General features: G+C 42.4%; 2 protein-coding genes and 1 pseudogene across 2 annotated transcripts in view; 2 read left to right on the top strand and 1 right to left on the bottom strand.

The window, feature by feature from the left end:
* Window positions 1-5827, top strand: part of Fam184b (family with sequence similarity 184 member B) — a 109686-nt gene extending 103859 nt beyond the window's left edge. Inside the window, exons 13-16 of the mRNA XM_028765349.1 lie at window positions 245-362; window positions 1851-1955; window positions 2946-3145; window positions 4687-5827. Of these exons, the coding sequence (XP_028621182.1) occupies window positions 245-362; window positions 1851-1955; window positions 2946-3145; window positions 4687-4780 (517 nt within the window). The 3' untranslated portion in view covers window positions 4781-5827. The remainder of the gene's footprint in view (window positions 1-244; window positions 363-1850; window positions 1956-2945; window positions 3146-4686) is intronic.
* A 3151-nt stretch (window positions 5828-8978) lies between these two features.
* On the bottom strand, window positions 8979-17473 carry Med28 (mediator complex subunit 28). Its single transcript, XM_028765271.1, has 4 exons — window positions 17299-17473; window positions 15273-15339; window positions 13869-13981; window positions 8979-10739 (listed from the first exon to the last, which is right to left on the bottom strand). The coding sequence occupies exons 1-4, from the start codon at window positions 17455-17457 to the stop codon at window positions 10542-10544; spliced, it is 537 nt and encodes a 178-aa protein (XP_028621104.1). The 5' UTR covers window positions 17458-17473; the 3' UTR covers window positions 8979-10541.
* Window positions 14546-14990, top strand: LOC114619443 (annotated as a pseudogene).
* Window positions 17474-17713: the final 240 nt, after the last annotated feature.

Raw genomic sequence — 17713 nt, 5'->3', positions numbered from 1 at the left:
TTCATGGGCATCAGGGGATCCTGAAGGCTTAGGGTTGGGTAGGGCTCTTGTTACAGAACCATGCCTTGCCCCAGAAACCAGGCTGTGTGCAGAATCTATGTGCGCACACACCTTAGTTTTGAAGGAATGAGAGAACTGACAGGAGCCAGACCAGGAGTAGGGGCTTGGGTAGCCATCCTAAGCACACAGTCTCCCACCTGCCTATTGAGAAACCTCTGTAGGACTGATTGCATACTTTAAACAGGCTAAAAGAGTCCGGAGAGAAGGCAGGAAAAGGAACTTCACGACCCGAGGATCTGCAGCTCATTGGCCGCCTGCAGACACTCCTGAAGGAGAGAGAGGACATCATCAGGCAGCTCACGGTGAGGCCTAGGGAGCTACTGCCCAGCACTCACAGTAAAGGTGCTGGCTTTGAGCCTGGTATTTCTGTAGCTACCTAAAATGTTGCCTGTCAATCTGTCATTATTTCCCCATATTACTAAGAAGCACTCAAACCAAAAAAAAATTTTTCTTGGATACAAAAGAAAAAAGCCATCCTATTCCCAAGTTTAACCGCACTTGTTTGATGCTGATTCTATTCTTCAACCTACACAGTTTGATAAAAATCTGTTTACTTACCTTGGACTTTTAATAGAATTATTCAACTTCACCATTGTTGGATCTTCCTTTTGTAAGATCAGCCATCCATTTTCTGGTTAGCAAAGCCATTCCCTAGAGCCCTTGGAGAATTATTTCCAACTTCTTTAATTCTGTACCCCCAAATCATCAAGACTCAATGCCCTTCCTTAAGGATATCTCTCTCCTTGGTCTGTCTTTGACCCATAGAATTATTGTAATAAAGAATAACTGCTCCCTTGGTAAGTATAGGAAGAGATTATAGTTATAATTATCTTTTTAAAAAGTTATATTTGTGTGTGTGTGTGTGTACCACATGTATACAGGTGCCTTTGGAGGTCCGAATATGTTGTCAGATCCCCTGGAGCAGGAGAGTTATAGGCATTTATGAACTGCACTAGGAATTCAACTTGGGTCTTCTGGAAGAGCATAAGTGTTCTTAACTGTGCTATCTCCAGCCCCAGTTACGATTATCTTAAAGAAAGAATTGCTCAGGTTAAGAATACCTGCTGGTTTTGCAGAGGGTCCAGGTTCAGTTCCTGGCACTCACATGGTGGTTCTATTCTTAGCACCACACAAATAAAATGTGGTGGCACGTGCTTGAAATCCCAGTACTTAGGAGTCAGAAACAGATCAGAAGTTCAAGGCCATGCTCATCCTTGGCTAAATAGTGTGTTTGAGGCCAGCTTGGAATACATGAGACCCTGTTTCAAAGGCAACAGACAGAAATGTTTTGAATATGGGAGGAGTTTAATTATTTTAACTTTTGTACTAGATTTTCCTTTTAGGTGCTCAGAATAGTTAGATGTTTTTACTTGCTAAGGCACCATGCCTTTTCCTTCCCCTGTAATAAGAAGCCCCAGGGGTGAAGGTACTTCCAGTGACTGGCTGCCTGGCTGCCACTCATCTACCCTCCTCCTCCAGGGCTTTCCTTCTATCTTCTGTCCTCCCACCATCTGGGCAAAGCCAGTGGCCACACCTAAGCTCTTTAAGATCAAAATGGTATAAAAGCATAAAGGAGGAGGGGGGATGGGATGGGGGTTCTAGGGAGGAGAAATGGAGAAACAAGATGACATCTATCTTGTAAATAAATAATATATCCAATAAAAAATACTAAAAAAATAATTACTCAACTCATATACTAAAATAAATGATGAGAGAGAGAGAGAGAGAGAGAGAGAGAGAGAGAGAGAGAGACCCCGACCGACCGAGACCCGGTTGCCTTGGTTTTCCAGGAAGAGAGAAGATTTCACTGCGCAGCCTTCCCCAGTGCAGTGTCCCATCGGAATCGGTCCTTCTCTTTCAATCCTCACCCGGGATACTTGACCCCTTCCATGAAGGTAAATCAACTTTAGCACATCATACAATCTGCACGTTTCTGTTCTCCTAAAATTAGCTGCAGCACATTGATGGGCTGGTGGACACTCAGACCAACAGTCGCTGGAGAAAACCCATGTGACGTAGTCTACAGTGCCAGCAAACAGTAGGACTTGCCTACGGACCTTTGTATTTTCTAAAGTAAATATATATCGCTATTAATATTCCCTCCATCTAGACAGGAGAGAATATACCACTCCTTCTCCTTATTTCTCCATACTTGTGGACTTCATAATGACAAGCATATTCATAACAACCCTCTCATCTCCTATCACCAGATCCCTAATGTTGAAAAGCATCAGCTTTTCAAAGCTCACAAAGTAACATACCTAGACTGAATGAACATGTCAAGATCTCTTTCATGGTTTTTAATTTATCCCTCTATTGTAACAATGTAACATGCACTCTAGAGGCTGTCGATGAGGCATGGCCAGTCCCTGCTATTATATGGCCTCCAAAATATTAAAGTTATAAAACATTTTCCCCAATTATTGTGTAGAGATCATACATGTTTTGTTTTAGGTTGCAAAATAAAGATGGAAGGAAAAAACTGGTTTGAAGGGCAGGGAACACAGCTCAGTGGAAGAATAACTGACTGCATACTTGATGCCCTGGATCCCATTCCCAGCACTGCAATAAAATTATCAATTAAAAAATTACAGCAATTAAGGCATGGTTTCACTATGTAACCCTGGCTGGTCTAGAACTCACTGTGTAAACCAGGCTAGGCCTGAACTCACAGAGATCTGCTTGCCTCTGCTTCCCGAGTGTTGATATTAAAGGCATGTGATAATATGCCTGTCTCTAGCCCCCAATAGAATGGAAACAACATTTGAGTATGTGAGTAGGATGGTTACCGCTTTTCCTTGTTATCTGGGTTGGACCAGCCTGTCTGCATTTATAATCATGCTGTTCCTGGGTAAGCACTAACTCCCTTCCTCTATCACAAACAGAAAAAGAAGATGGAGGAAGTGCCCAGCCGAGTGGTCAGTGTGCCAAACCTTGCCTCCTATGCAAAGAACTTTCTGAGCGGAGACCTGAGCTCCAGGATCAATGCCCCTCCCATCACTAAGTCACCCAGCCTGGACCCAAGCCCCAGCTGTGGCCAGCCTTACAAACCCACCCAGTTACTAGATGGGAAAACTGCCTCAAGGTGCGTGTCGGACAGGTGAGGGTACTTCTCTATTTCTCCAAGGACAGGAAAGAAACTGGGGTTTCTTTAAGCACCTGCTAAGGCATCTGATCTGAAGAGTAGGAGTCCAGTCTTGGTACCAGTAACAGCCTAGACAAATGGGACCACTGATGATAGAAACTGTGTAGTTCTTGAGAATTTTGGTGCTACACTTTAGAAGGACTAATTTTTATGGCATCACTTAAGATCTGTATTTAAGATCCACTTTTCTTGGTTGTGTGGTCTTGGGCAGGTAACCTCTACAGTTCCCCGTTTTACTGTCTTAAAAATGATTACAGTAGCTACCTGATCAGATTGGTATGACTAAAGGAATGTTATAGAAGATATTCCTACCTTCGGACCTGACACAAAAGTAGCTAAGGCTACTTTTCAGTGTGACTTGGCATTACTGAAGTAGTCAGAGCCTCTCAGTGAGTCAAGCTGAGTGTCGGTGATGCTGTCTGATGCGCCTCTCATTTTCCCTTGTGATGTGCTTCTCCCCAGAGGCATGTGTGGGTTCGCCTTTGTTTTACTCATTGTCCTTCTTATCAAGCCCTTCATTCAAAGGGCATGCTTTAAATTCTGAGTCTGAAGTTTGCATTTAGAAAGGGTCTCCTCAAAATGTCCTTATTCCAGAAGCTCTCTGTATACCAACCTGCCCATGGCTGTTTAAACTGGAGGGGAGGTAGAGATCTCAACTGTTGAGCAAGAAGAAATCACTTGCCACCCCTGAATAAATGTAGCCCCTTTGAGTCCTGCCAGTGAGCAAAGCACACTGGTTCAGCAGCTCCTGACTCACTGATAGGCACCTCTGCTTCAAGCTATTCATTTGTTGTTGCTCATTTTGTTTCAGTATCTATGAGTCAGATGCAGTGGTGCACGCCTTTACTCCCAGCAGATTTCTAGGCCAGCAGTCTACATAGTACATTCTAGAACAGTCAAGAGCAGCAAAGTGAGACCCTGTCTCAAAAAAAAAAATTACATTACTTATTAGGGGCATAGCATCTGTCACTGAATATATGTTAAGATCAGAGGACAACTTTCTTTTATCATGTGGATCATGGACTGAACTCAGGTCCTCAGGCTTGGCAGGCTGTTATTTAATATGAAGCTTCACAAATGCAGAGTGAATTGGTGACAGTTTCATTGCCTTTCTTTTGATCTATTAGGCAAATCTCATAGCCTCATTAAAATGCTCAAGTAATATTCTAGAGAAGACTTGCATTGGAAAATCGTGTTATTTTAACTTAGCTGATTTGTGCCTAAAATGGATAACAAATGCTACAAGATGCATCTCATCAGTATCATAACCATAAGTGATCAGTAAAAGAAGAGCCCTTGGTGTTTAAAACAAGAACTAGATACTCCTCCTACTCATCCTTCACAAGTGGTTTCTAGCTGCCAAGAGAGCTGGTCACAATCTGGTATCTTTTGATACCACTTAGCTTCTCCGGGAAAGATGTTACAGTATTGTTTTTTACTGAATAAGTTTCATAGCCATGTAAAAATTTCCTTTTTTTAAGGGCCCAAGATGGAGAACCAGTCCAACCCAAAGAAGCCCCACAGAAGCAAGGCTCTCCACATCAGGAATGGTTTACTAAGTACTTTTCATTCTAAACTGATCTTTGGGATCTGTTCAAAGGAGGACATTATTAGAAAATCATTTCAACCATTTGAAGGAATAAATTAAAACCACCCAACCAAATAACTAGCTCGGAATGACTTATATGTGATGGATAGCTAAAACAAAGTGTGGCACTAACATTTCAGCTTCATTGTGACACCTGCTTATATAAGAATGCTTATAGTTAAATATTAAACAAGTGCCAGTTATTAGAAAGCACCCCTAGGAAAATATTAATCTCTGATGACCAAATTACCCATTGTATTCCTAGTGCCTGTAATGTCATACTCCACTTGGTGAGATATCAGACTTGTGACTGCCATGGTCTACTATAAAAGTATTTTTATTTTTTTCTTGGTCATCTCCAAAGTTTTGATTATATATATGCATATGTATATATACATATATATGTCATATATGTATATATTAACATATCATATATATATATATTCCAAATGCACATCTAACCTCAATACGAAGAGGAATAAAATAAAAGTTCAATATAAAAAGGAAAAGCAATGAGGACAAAACACCAAACCTACCAAGAATAGAGTGCAGCATGCTTGGATTGCATGTTTTGACTTCCAAGGTCTGGCACAGGCCACAGACAACAGAGGGACACCATCTACCTCAAACAGGACTTCACAAGAGTATGCAGCACACTATCAAGCCTGCACTGGAATGCTCGGTGAACAACCGTGCCTCCCGTTATACATCTCAGCTTCAATGACCACTGTGTTAAGTCTCTGCGAAGGTTTCTAAACTGTCTGTTCTTTGATGTCAACGACTGCTGGGCCCGTTCTTTATATCTGTGTCACCAGCCTCAGAAGTATGGCTTCCCTACTGCATGGACTCCCAGGAGAGCAGGGAACTGCCCATGGTGCTGAAGCTGCACTCTGTCTTACCCTCTGACAACTTTTAGTGGGTAGACTTTTCTCTTTGGTGCTGGCCCAGCAAGTGGCTTATCAACAGATGTCAATTCTATGCATTGTCAAATTTTTGCTCTTTGAATAATAAAACTCTGAACTGGACAATAAAAATAAAAATGTCTGCTTCTGCCTCCGCACTACCACGACCTGGCATATTAACCACTTTCAAATTTAAAAAAAAGTTTTTGGTAGTCCTAGATCTAGAACTCAGAACCTTGAGCATGCTAGGCCAGTGCTCTACTACTAAGCTGCCTTGCCTATAAAAATCCACCTTTTTGTTGGTGCTTGTTTGGAGACAGGATCACATTGTGCCCAGAACTCACTATATAATATAGACAAGATGGCCTCAAACTCTTTCCCATCTCTGCCCCCGACCCCAGTGTACCACCATACCCAGCTAGGACGCACACACTAAAGATTGGTGACTTATTGCCAGAGACTTTTTCCATTTTGAATGCAACCATTTGTCACCATATTTGGAATGGCATATGATTTTTCAGTGCTAACTTTTTGTCTTTCCTGCTCAAGATGAGCCTGCTATAAGCCGAAGACCCTGAAGTGTGTTGGGCTGTTACACTCAGACTTTCATGATGGGTTAATACAGACAACAGAAACGCATTACATGCAGGTAAGAGATCTAGATGAAGGTGCTTAGCAAAGTAGGGAAGCATTCTTCCTAAGTCTCTGTTATGGGGCCTCATGTGCAACAGAGCTGGTTTAAGCCTACTTAAACCCGGGTCCTAATCCCACTCACGAGCACGCAGCTTTCATTGCTTTACCACCTCCTACTGCTCACCCTTTTGCCACAGGTTAAGCATCCCATCTCCCAGCACTGGGACCATGAGTGCTTAGAGTACACAGCAGTGATACAGCACATGGTTAGCATGTGCAAGGCCCTCAGTTCAATCCCCAGTAAGATTAAAAAAAAAAATAAGTTTGCATATTTTCAGATTCATGAATATATGAATATATATCTTAAGCATGGGACCAAAGTCTAAACATATCCCTTATATTTCTATATCCACCTTATTTTTTTTTCTTGGTACACCTACATTTTTACTCAATGCATCAAGTATAAAAGTTTCCATTTACAGTGTCAGGAAAAGTTTAAATCTGGGATCATTTGGATTTGTTTTGTTTTGTTTTGAGACAGGATTTCTCTGTGTAGACCAGGCTGGCCTCAAACTCAGAAATCCACCTGCCTCTGCCTTCCAAGGGCTGGGACTAAAGGCATGCGCCACCACCGCCCAGCGGATTTGGATTTTTGAAATTAGGAAATGTGCAGTCTGTTTCCCATAAGTGTCAAGTTCCAATATTTGCCAATAAGCAGTGAGCACTGTATTTTATTGGGGGTGTTACAGGTGGGTATGTTTTTTTTTTTGCTCTGGTCACTTCTCAGCACTGTAATTCTTGGTAAGGAACAACACAAGACTGCTTTCTGCTGCCTTCTGCATTTTCTTGCTGCTGAGACCAAATACTTGCCAAAAAGAACTCAAAAGAAGTTTATCATGGTCAAGGTTTTGGTGATTCAGTCCACCACAGCTGGGAAGGGCTGAGCTGAAGCAGTTGTCAGTGTCCAGATGGGCAGCAGAGAGGAAAGAATACTGGTGCCTAGCACACTTTCTATTCAGTACTGGAGCCCAGCCCTTAGAATGATGCTGCCCATGTGTATGGTGCGCTGACTCACCTCAACCAACATAAGAAACTTCTTCGAAGACATGCTGAGAGGTCTGTCTCCTAGGTGAGACTAGATCCTGTTAATAATATAATCTATGAAAGAATAAAGGTCACAGTGACTCACTTCATCCAGCGGGATGTCTGGTGGTTTGAATGACATGGTGACTTTGTTTTGGGTGTGTATGTGCCCCAATAAGACTGTAAAGTGATTTGTCTCACCCTATCCTTTCAGTCAGGTGACTCTGAGATTGGGTGTTCTGAGCTTGTTTACCTCAGCAGAGTAACTAGGTAGCACTGCCAGGTCAGCTTCTGGACTAGAATAACAGACTGTCCACTAGAGGAGTCCAGAAACAGACCTGACTGTAGCACCCATGCTGGGCAAACCAATACCCAGGACTGGCACAACCAATGTTAGTTTCTGTAACTGTATTTCCTACAACAGCACTTTAGAAAGCAAAACTGAGTAGTCGTCTTCAGCTAGAAAACCAACAGTCAGGGATGTCGATAGTTAAAGAAGCTAGCCGAGCAGTGGTGGCGCACACCTTTAGTCCCAGCACTTGGGAGGCAGAGGCAGGTAGATTTCTGAGTTGGAGGCCAGCCTGGTCTACAGAGTGAGTTCCAGGTCAGCCAGGGCTACACAGAGAAACCCTGTCTTGAACTGCCCCCCCCCAAAAAAAGTTAAAGAAGCTAAAGTTCCTGTATAGAAGACAAGGAAGTGAGTACATCGGCTCTGTTGCCAAAGATGATCACAAGCACAATTGTAGGATAGACAAAAACAGTTGGAGAGGAAGGAACTCAGAAGGAATATGGAGCTGGAAAAGATCAAAGGAGATATAGGATAGAATTTGATAGATTATGATAGAATTTGGGTGAGTGCAGGGAAGGAGCAAAGGACAGACAGTTGCAAGTGGCAGAAATCACCATAGTGTGTAATCCTAGAGAAAGGACTGGTCTAGAATCCATATAAGTGGACAGGCTGGTCTTACCCAGGTAGGCAACTGAAACAAGCAAGAAACTTTCTTGAATCTGTTAGGTTACATATAGGAGCAGCAAGCCAATGGAAACCCCCTCAAAGACATGCAGCTTGGAATTTCTGTGTTCAACAGCTAGCAAAGTGTTACTTAGGAGGAAAGAGATGGAGTTGGGAGATAGTTCTGTAAGTAAAGCACGTGTATGTAATTGAAGACCTGAGCTCATGTGGTTGTACCAGGATAAAAGCCGAGCAGAGTAGCTTACTCCTAGGGCTTGGAACTAAGAGAGGCAGGACGATCACTGCGGTTTGCCAGCCAGCTAGTCTTGGCCAGTAAACAAGGCCAAATTCAGTGAGAAACTGTCTCTCAAAAGGTAACATGAAAAGAGCTACCACCTGGATCTCTAACATCATACATGTAATCCTTCCCCAAACATGTTCACAGATACACACACACAAACTGACAAAATGGGAAAATTATTTTAACCTGTTGTACTCGATTTTAAAAAACAGTAACTTGTATATATACTAACTTAAAAATATTTTCACTAAGCACCAAGAATGATTTTGGTATTTTTGCCATCTTCTTTATTATTAAAAAAAAAAAAAAATGGCCAAAATGTAACCAGTTTATTTAGGTTTTAGCCAAAAAATCCAACAACTGCCAAGCTGTCATTCAAGGGTTTTAGGGTGTTTGTTTGTTTGTTTGTTGTCTTGCCAGAGGTTGAGGGGAGGGAGGCAGATCTCATGTAGCCTACAACAGCTTCCAACTTGCTATGTAGCTGAAGAGGAGATTAAACTTCCAGCCTTCTTCCTCTACCTCCCAAATGCTGGATTATACGCATGCCACCATGCCAGCCTAAATTTTTCAATACTTTGTTTAATTTATATATTCTAATTAAAGGGATTTGATGGCCTCAGACTGATTCTAATTGGTCCAGGCACTAAATATCATACAATCAAGCATACACATGAAAATAGTACGATCTTGCATAATCAAGAAATTCCTAATTCTAACAGGCATACAATAGAGCAACTAACATAGTCACAATTCATAAAGCATATGTAGAATTTAAGAACGTCGACAAAATTAAAAACAAAACAAAACACTGTGCCCTGGGATGCAGTGAAGAGGCATTCTGAAGCTTCGGAGACCAGATGGATAGTGGATGTTAACACTTGTAACCTGGGCTTCAACTATCCAGAAACCAAGTTGGACAAAACCAAGCTGGAGATGCACTGACTGTTCAAGAGGTGTGGAGTGTTTGTTTTAGGTAAAGAGAAGTGATTGGCTTTGGGGGGTGGGAGGACAAAACAAACAAACAAGCAAATAAAACGCAGAGACAGAGACAATCCAAGCAGGTCTTTGGCCTTATTCCTCACGGGAGCCTTCCCTGGGACTCCATCCTTATGCTGACCATCACAGCCTGAGAGCTCTCAGCATGCCATACTCCTAATATGTGTGCCTTCAAGACAGAGTGAATAAGGACTCAGAAAATGTAACTTAGCCCAGATAAAAATCCAGCATTAAGGTAAGTATCCTGCTGTAATCTACATGAACAGCATATTTTAACCCCTTCTGAGTCACCTGTAAAATACGCTCGCCTTGTGCCACCCTGGAAGCATCACACTGCCATGCCAGAGTCCTCACGAGGGAGCTCAGTTTTGGAACAGCACATTTACATATTTGTCTACACTACATGGGTCATTACTAAGGCTGACAACCAAACTCTGTATCCCTGGTTTCTCAAACCATTAAACATTTTTTCCTTCAGATTTTCCACCAAATTCATAGCTTAAGAAAAAAAAAAAAAGGAAGATGAAGCCACAAAATGTTGTCAAAACAAATGGTAAAGGCCAAGTAAGAATTTTTGTAAAAATTTAACAGTGCTAAAGATTTAAAAAAAAAACAAAAAACAAAAAAACAAAAAAACAAAACCGAACTTTACTTTATCAAAGATACAGGTATTTTATAAAGTATTCAAGAATTTAGAGTACTGAGGAGCTGAGGCAGGGGATAACAGGTTCAAGGCCGAGCCGGGCTTCATACTGAAACCCTACCTTATAAATAGGGACATAAACAAATACCAACTCATTATCCAAAATTGTCCTTCCAATATGCCAGGTCTGTTAGGAAAGGTCTAGCAGACTGCAGGGCTCCACCACAGGCAGGAGTGCTTAGGTCTGCTTCAGAGGTGCAGGAATGTTGGCAGATGCCTGCTCGAGGTAGGCCAAGGAGCCCTGAGGCATGTCAGCTGGCTTCTTGTGCTGCACATTGATATCATCCAGTACCTGCTGCCAATGCCTCAGCTTTGTCAAGTGCTTCTGGACCAGCGCATCTTTCCGCTGCAATTCACTCCTTAGTTCTGAGACATCCTACAGACCAAAGTGGTGGGGGGAGAAATAAAGTGATGAGGTCAGCCATCTCAAACAAGAGCAAATGAATAAAGTTCTTCCTTAGTAAGGAGCATTAGGATGACCCTGGTGGAACAGCCCTGTAATCCCAGCTACTTTGGAGGCTCGGGCAGAATCATGAATTTTCAGGCCAGAGTGAGTTCCATAATAGCTTGGGTAATGCAGTGAGACCTTGTCTCAAAAAACAAACAGGAGGAGGAGGAAGAAGAAAAAAGGGGAGGAGATATAGTTTGCCTAGTTATGCTGAAATGGCATAAAAAAAGCAACACTAAGAAGCAAAACCAAAACAAGGGAACCCACCAAAGCTTTAAAAAAGCTCATCACTCTGTAGGCCCTGCTATTTGAATCAGCCAAATCAATGCTTTGTTGTTTTTCCAGACAGGGTTCTCTGTGTAGCCCTAGCTGTTCTGGAACTCAAGAGATCCACCTGCCTCTGCCTCTCAGGTACTGGGAGTAAAGGTGTGTACAGCAGACACCACCACCACCATGTAGCAAAGGCAACTCTTCCAATGAGAGATGTCTGCCTTACACAAGAACTTTAATATTTAATGGTTTTTCTTTTAATAAGAAAAAATATAAGTCTAAGATTAAAAATCACCTGAGAACATCTAAAAGACCACTAGTAAAAATACCAAACACTAAAAATATGAAACAGGTGTTAACAGCTCTCTGTAAGGATCCACACTATTCTACAACTTCAGACTATAAAGTGTTAAAAAAATTACATCTTTTTCAAAAGCTTAATATGAACAATGATGCTAAATTCTTTATTGAAATTTAACTTTGGGTCTGGAGAAATGGCCCAGTGGTTAAGAGCACTTGGTTGCTCTTGCAGAAGACCTGGGTTCAGTTCCTAGCACCCACAAATCAGCTCACAACCACGTATAATTCCTGTTCTAGAGGATCCAATGTGCTTTTCTAGCATCTGTGTGTACTGCATGGCAGTACACATATGACACATACTAACACAGTGGGACAAAACACTTATACAGATAAAACAAGGAAAAATTTTAATAGTAATTTTAACCGTTTCTATATTATTGGTGTATTCATATCAAGAAGTACTTGGTGTAACAGACTTTAAGACTATGATCTTACTGTTACTGTTCTCAACAGCTGGTCTCCTGGATGAAAAGACCCTTTCTGATGAGTTGGTCATGGAAACCTGTTTATTTCAAAAACCATTACTCAGTTTTGCTTTTCTCAGTGGAAGTATAACTGGCCTTGGAGCTGGAAGGAGTTCAGTGTTCTATACTGGGGTGGCAGGAATTATCTCACTAAAAACATTGAAACTTCCTAGTTCTCAAGGCAACTCATTTCCAAATATCCCAGTTTAAATCGCACTTTTAAGAAACTTTGGCTAGAAAAATGGCAGAAGCCATGCTGAAACAAGCTCCTTATGGCAAGGCCCTTGGAGATCCCAGTCCACTTGGCAAGGACTTGTGGAAACTATTGCAAAGGCCTGCACCAATCCTACGAAGCACGGTACTTTTGGTTTTTGCTGTGTTTACATTTATGGTAATTTTTAGTTTCTCTTTCACTTTATTAGTCATGATTACAGCTAGATTTATGATGAACCTGGAGTTTTTTCTTGAAACACAGAAACCAGTTCTCCTGGCTGTCCCTGGCTGCTTCCACAGTCATCCTCAGTAAGCAGGAGGAACTCAATAAGGTTAATAGTTCTTGCTTACTTAACTAATCTAAAAAAGAGATAACTATATTCCAAGAACTTAGGAGACAGTTTCTTAAAAGATGGCATTAAGAACCTATAGAACATATAAAGGAAGAATAAAGGGCAGAAACGTCAGACATCCTTCCAATGCCAGAAAAATCAACATAGAATCTAAATCTCCCATTCCCCTTGGAGGCAAAAAGTACATGTAGAATCTGCCAAGAAAAATAGAAACTTGGTCCCAACAGTTAAGATTTAGGTATTAATCATTACCATTCTGAAAATGTATGAAGGACTACATCTACTGTTCATACGAAATGATATGTAAGACATAAAATTAGACTTAAACTTGAAAAATATTTTAGGCAGGGTAGCACACTCTCTGGTGATTACAAAAATAAAAAAGCAACATGTTGTTAAAGATCAATCATTTTTGTAACTGCACGTCTATAACCAGTCTAGATACAGTATTAAAAGGAGATGCCTAGCTAGACAGATATAATCATCTGGCTTGAAATATAAAATGTAAGCACAGATATGAAGTAAAAGTTAACTAATGCTTAGATATGAGTTAAAAGTCAACTAATGACAGCGTGGGAGTGGGGAGGAGGAAAGAAACCAAAGTGGGTAAATGTCAACGATGCCTGGAAATGATTAAGGAGAAATGATTTGAAACCGCTCATGCTCGACTGCTCTGGAACTTGTATCAATAAAGAGGGCTCAAACTATTTAGAGCCATCTGAGAAACAAATGGTGGCCAGACTCATTTTGGCCAACTCCACACATCCACCCTTCAGACCAGAACCCTGCTGAAGCTGAACTCCAACAATTTCCTTCCTTCCTTCTTCCTTTTTTTTTTTTTTTTTTTTTTTTAAAGAAACACAATCTCACAATATATCCCTGGCTGGCTTGGAACTTGTTATGTAGACCAGACTGACTTTGAACTTAAATAAGGTCTGCCCACCTCCGCCTCCTGAGAACTGGAATTAAAGTCATGCACCACCATGTCTGGCTATATTTGTTTTTTATTCCATGAAGTTAGTAGGCCATTTCCTATGCCTAAGGTATCAACCGAGTAAAGTGATTTGGGAACACAGTTACAGTTCCTGTCCAAATTATCTTTAAATCTATACTGATGGTTTTCTGACTTTTCTCAGGAGGCAAAGCCTGTTCTTTAAGAAAGCTTTTCCAGGAAAACCAGTGTGTGACATGAGTGGGCAGGGCTGTGTGCAGCTCTGCTCCCTCTCCAATGACCTCCCTGTGTGTCCAGGCTGTCATAAATGCTGGCACCCTCGTCACTTCACTGACCTATAAAGACCTCCTACAACTTACAGGAAGAGGGTACATCTTGTTAAGATACAATAGAATCCAAATGACAACTGTTCTCCTCAGAAGTTGGGGGAAAGTCAAATTCTTACCTCTTTGATAACTTGATCTGGTTTCTGGACAGACAACTGCAACCTTTTTTGTAAGAAAAAACATTCTGTCTGTCTTGCAATGTCTAAAAACTTCTGGATACACTGATCAACACCTTAAAAAAAAAACAACAAAAGTTTACTTATACACAATATGTAAAATGTATAGCTAAAAATTAAAACAGCATTTTCTCATAGACATAATTTGGGATTTTAATTTGGATGACAGCAATAATCATCTTCATGTTCCCATGTAAAATGAGCATGAAGTAACAGGTAATTCATTATTTCTTCAGGTCATAGATCTTATACAACACAGAAGTCCTTAAGTCTTTCCAAGAAACACAATCCAAACTTAGCAAATTAGGACAATTTCCACTATAAAAAAAGTTATGAGACACTGGAGATAATAATATACATAACAGGGTGGATTGTGGTACACGGCTTTAATCCCAGCACACTAGAGGCAGAGACAGGAGGCAGCTCTCTGTGAGTTTGCGGCCAGCCTGGTTTGCAGAGTGAGTTCCAGGACAGCCAAGTCTACACAGAGAAACTCTTGTCTCCAAAAAAAAAAAAATGTGTAACACTTATATTTCTGTCAGAGCTGGTGAAAAAAAACTTAACAAAATTTGTGGGTTTTAAAATAAACAGCGTTCCCCTCCTTCCTTTCTGCCACCGCCATGCCATCCAGACTGAGGAAGACCCGGAAACTCCGGGGCCACGTGAGCCACGGCCACGGCCGCATCGGCAAGCACCCAGGAGGCCTCGGAAATGCTGGAGGCATGCACCACCACAGGATCAACTTTGACAAATATCATCCAGGTTACTTCGGGAAAGTTGGTATGAGGCATTACCACTTGAAGAGGAACCAGAGCTTCTGCCCAACTGTCAACCTGGATAAATTATGGACGTTGGTTAGCGAGCAGACGCGGGTCAACGCAGCCAAAAACAAGACTGGAGCTGCTCCCGTCATTGATGTTGTGAGTTGTGAGATCTGGCTACTACAAAGTTCTGGGCAAGGGAAAGCTCCCTAAGTAACCTGTCATTGTGAAGGCCAAATTCTTCAGCAGAAGAGCTGAAGAGAAGATTAAGGGTGTTGGAGGTGCCTGTGTTCTGGTGGCTTAAAAGCCACATTTTCCATGGAAAAAAAAAAAAAACCAAACAACAGCGTTCATTAGTGTTACACAGGAGTACCCATATGAAAAGCTCATTTTAAGTGGTTCATAAAGACTCAGAAAACATGTCAGCTAGTGAACCAAACAGAGAGCCAGAGTTTATGGAAACTTTGCACACATCTTATTCCCTGGAAACGTTCCAAGATACATGCAGGGCTTAACACACAGCTATAAAGTCAACAATCGACGTCTTCCTGATGACAAGAACACAGTGTGCAAGAGGGAATCTTACCAGTTCGAATTTCTTCCTGATCAGTCCCATTGACATAATCCTGACTCACAAGGGAAGCAAAGCAAGCCTGCATGAGCAAAACATAAAAACGTTATCTACACACCAGCTATTACTTATGCACAGGAAAGAACTTCTTCTGAGGCCATCGGGCCAGTGTAGACACCTGGTAAAGCACATCTCAGGTGGTCTGGCACCTCATCACATGGTCTTATTCCCACCACCTGCCTCTTTCTCACTGTCTTATTCCACACCTGGATACCCTTCAACGCCATCATGGCCCCGGCACTCTGGCTGATCCTTACATGAATTGTATATTATTACTATGTCATGATGTCACCTGTCTACTCTTTCTAAATGGTACCTCCTGTTCATGCTCTACAGTGGAGCTTGGCAAGCTTGTCACAGAAGTAACTGATGTTATGATTCACTCTTTTCAGCCATTGTTATTTGTCTTCTACCAATAGCTCTGCCTGTGCGGTTCAGCACTATTAATTCTAAGTACTTGGAATACCATTTGGCATTTAAAAAATTTAAAAAAATAACAGATGTCTGTATAATAAATGGTTAGTGTCATGTGGATAATCAAATCCCAAAGAGGGAGTTTTGAAAGGGCACCAGTTGAGCTGTACACATGAGTGCACCACAAGGGCACAAGCAGCCCTCAGAAAAGACGAGAAAGGAGAAAGAGCATGATGGCAGCTTACAGAGGAACAGAGGCTGGGAACTATGACCCCTGGCAGCAGTGAGCAAACACTTAAGGAAAACAAAACAAAAACACAGAACCAAAATTGGGTTCCAAACACAAGTCATGACTACACGCAAAGTTCCTTTCAGAAGCAAGGAATCCTCCTGGCTAGCTCCAGATCTGAGGTATGGAGCAGTCACAAGGGTTTCCCACTCCTGTAACAATTCAACAAACAAATCAGCACTCTGGAGGCAGAAACAGTTATGTGTTCAAAGTCAGCTTGTTCCATAACAGCCAGCACGACACAGAGAACTTTTCTCGGAAAAATAACACAATAACAACAACAACAAAACCAACAAACAAAAATTAACTTCAACACTTTAGTTCCTGGTGACCTCTTGGCCCGACTTATCCTTTGAAAAACACTTAAAGCATGGACCTTTATCGACAGTCGGTCTTATGGAGGTAAAAACAACGCATGCCGGTCTTTTAAAAGACTAGAATTTTAGGGCTGATGAGACAGCTAATCGGTAAAGGTGTTTGCCACCGCACCTGAGTTCCATCCCTTGCATTCACATGGTGGATGTAACGAACTGACTTCTGCGGGTTGTCCCTTTGACCTCCACAAGTGCGCCAGTAACATGCATAAATAAAATAAATACAATTTCTTTTTTAAAAGAATGTACTTTTCAGAAGTATGAGTAGGCCAGCTTTTTCCTGGAAAGTAGAAGGCCAGAATACTAGTCTTCGCTTGCATAAACCAAGGTCGACTTTGGTCAAGTTACTGCTGATCTTAGTTTCTGCTTCCAAGAGTAGAAGAACCCAAACATTCTACCAAAGTTTCCTCCTATAGTAAGAACTCAATTTATCTCAGCAAAGAGCATTTACCAGACGGCTAAAAAGCGAAAGTCAGAGACGTCAAGGGGTGGCACCCACATAGAAAAGCTAACAGATAAGCAGGTGCCAGAGGCCACTGGAAGGCCTACACAGAACACGGAGAAACACAGGAAAATCGTACAGTATGTGACCTGAAAATTCAGAGGAGCTCAGCCGAGGTCACCACGCTCCAAGGAAGACTAGCTTCTACCAGACCCCAGGGGTAAAAGCCGCCCGGAGGTTGATGGGAGTTGAACGGACTTAAAGACACGGTCTTCAGAAATGTCGCGGTTGCGAGGGCAGACCCGAGACCACCGGCCACGGGTGGTACCCAACCTACAGCAGGCGACTTCCATCCTCCGGTCCCCCGCATCCACTAGGCGCTGGGACCGAGAACGGTGTTAACCTGTGCGGCCTTCCGCACGCGAGTGAGGGCTGCACAAAGACGCCCACATCTTGGCTTACCTCGAATGATGACTCCAACTCGTCCACCAAAGTGCTGTTAGATGGTCTCGGAGCTCCAGGGGTTGCTTGCAGAAGGGACGGCTGGCCTGGGAGCCCGGGCGGCGGCGGAGGAGGACCTGGAGGCTGCCCGGTAAACATCCCTCCCAGGGACGACGCCATGACTGCTATGGCGGGCGGAAATGCCACCGGGCCTGTGTGCGCAGGCGCGGGCAGCCTGATCACGTGGCAGGTATGGTCATGTGACGGGCGGTTCATCGTTCGCCGAGAGAAAGGAAACCCATGAATCCTAGTTTCTGTGCGGTCTTTCCGGTTCATAGGCCACTTGGGTTTACTCTTTATTGACCTCGGTACCAAAGGCTGCGACTGGTTTAAACCAGTCACTTGCAGAGACTGAACGCCCGGGCCTTCCCGCCAC

This window comes from Grammomys surdaster, unplaced genomic scaffold, assembly GCF_004785775.1.
Source record: "Grammomys surdaster isolate TR1022 unplaced genomic scaffold, NIH_TR_1.0 150, whole genome shotgun sequence".
In the NCBI taxonomy this organism is placed as follows: Eukaryota; Metazoa; Chordata; class Mammalia; order Rodentia; family Muridae; genus Grammomys; species Grammomys surdaster.
Note: the sequence above shows the minus strand (reverse complement) of the source record. Positions and strands in the feature narration are given on the sequence as shown.

What these genes read in the sequence shown, in the direction of transcription:
- Med28 (XM_028765271.1), bottom strand. Translation starts at nt 17,457, where the DNA reads ATGGCGTCGTCCCTGGGAGGGATGTTTACCGGGCAGCCTCCAGGTCCT. An exon ending in AGTTGGAGTCATCATTCGAG is followed by an intron (nt 15,340 to 17,298) that starts GTAAGCCAAGAT and finishes TTGCTCATGCAG; the next exon opens with GCTTGCTTTGCTTCCCTTGT. An exon ending in TCAGGAAGAAATTCGAACTG is followed by an intron (nt 13,982 to 15,272) that starts GTAAGATTCCCT and finishes TTTTTTTTTAAG; the next exon opens with GTGTTGATCAGTGTATCCAG.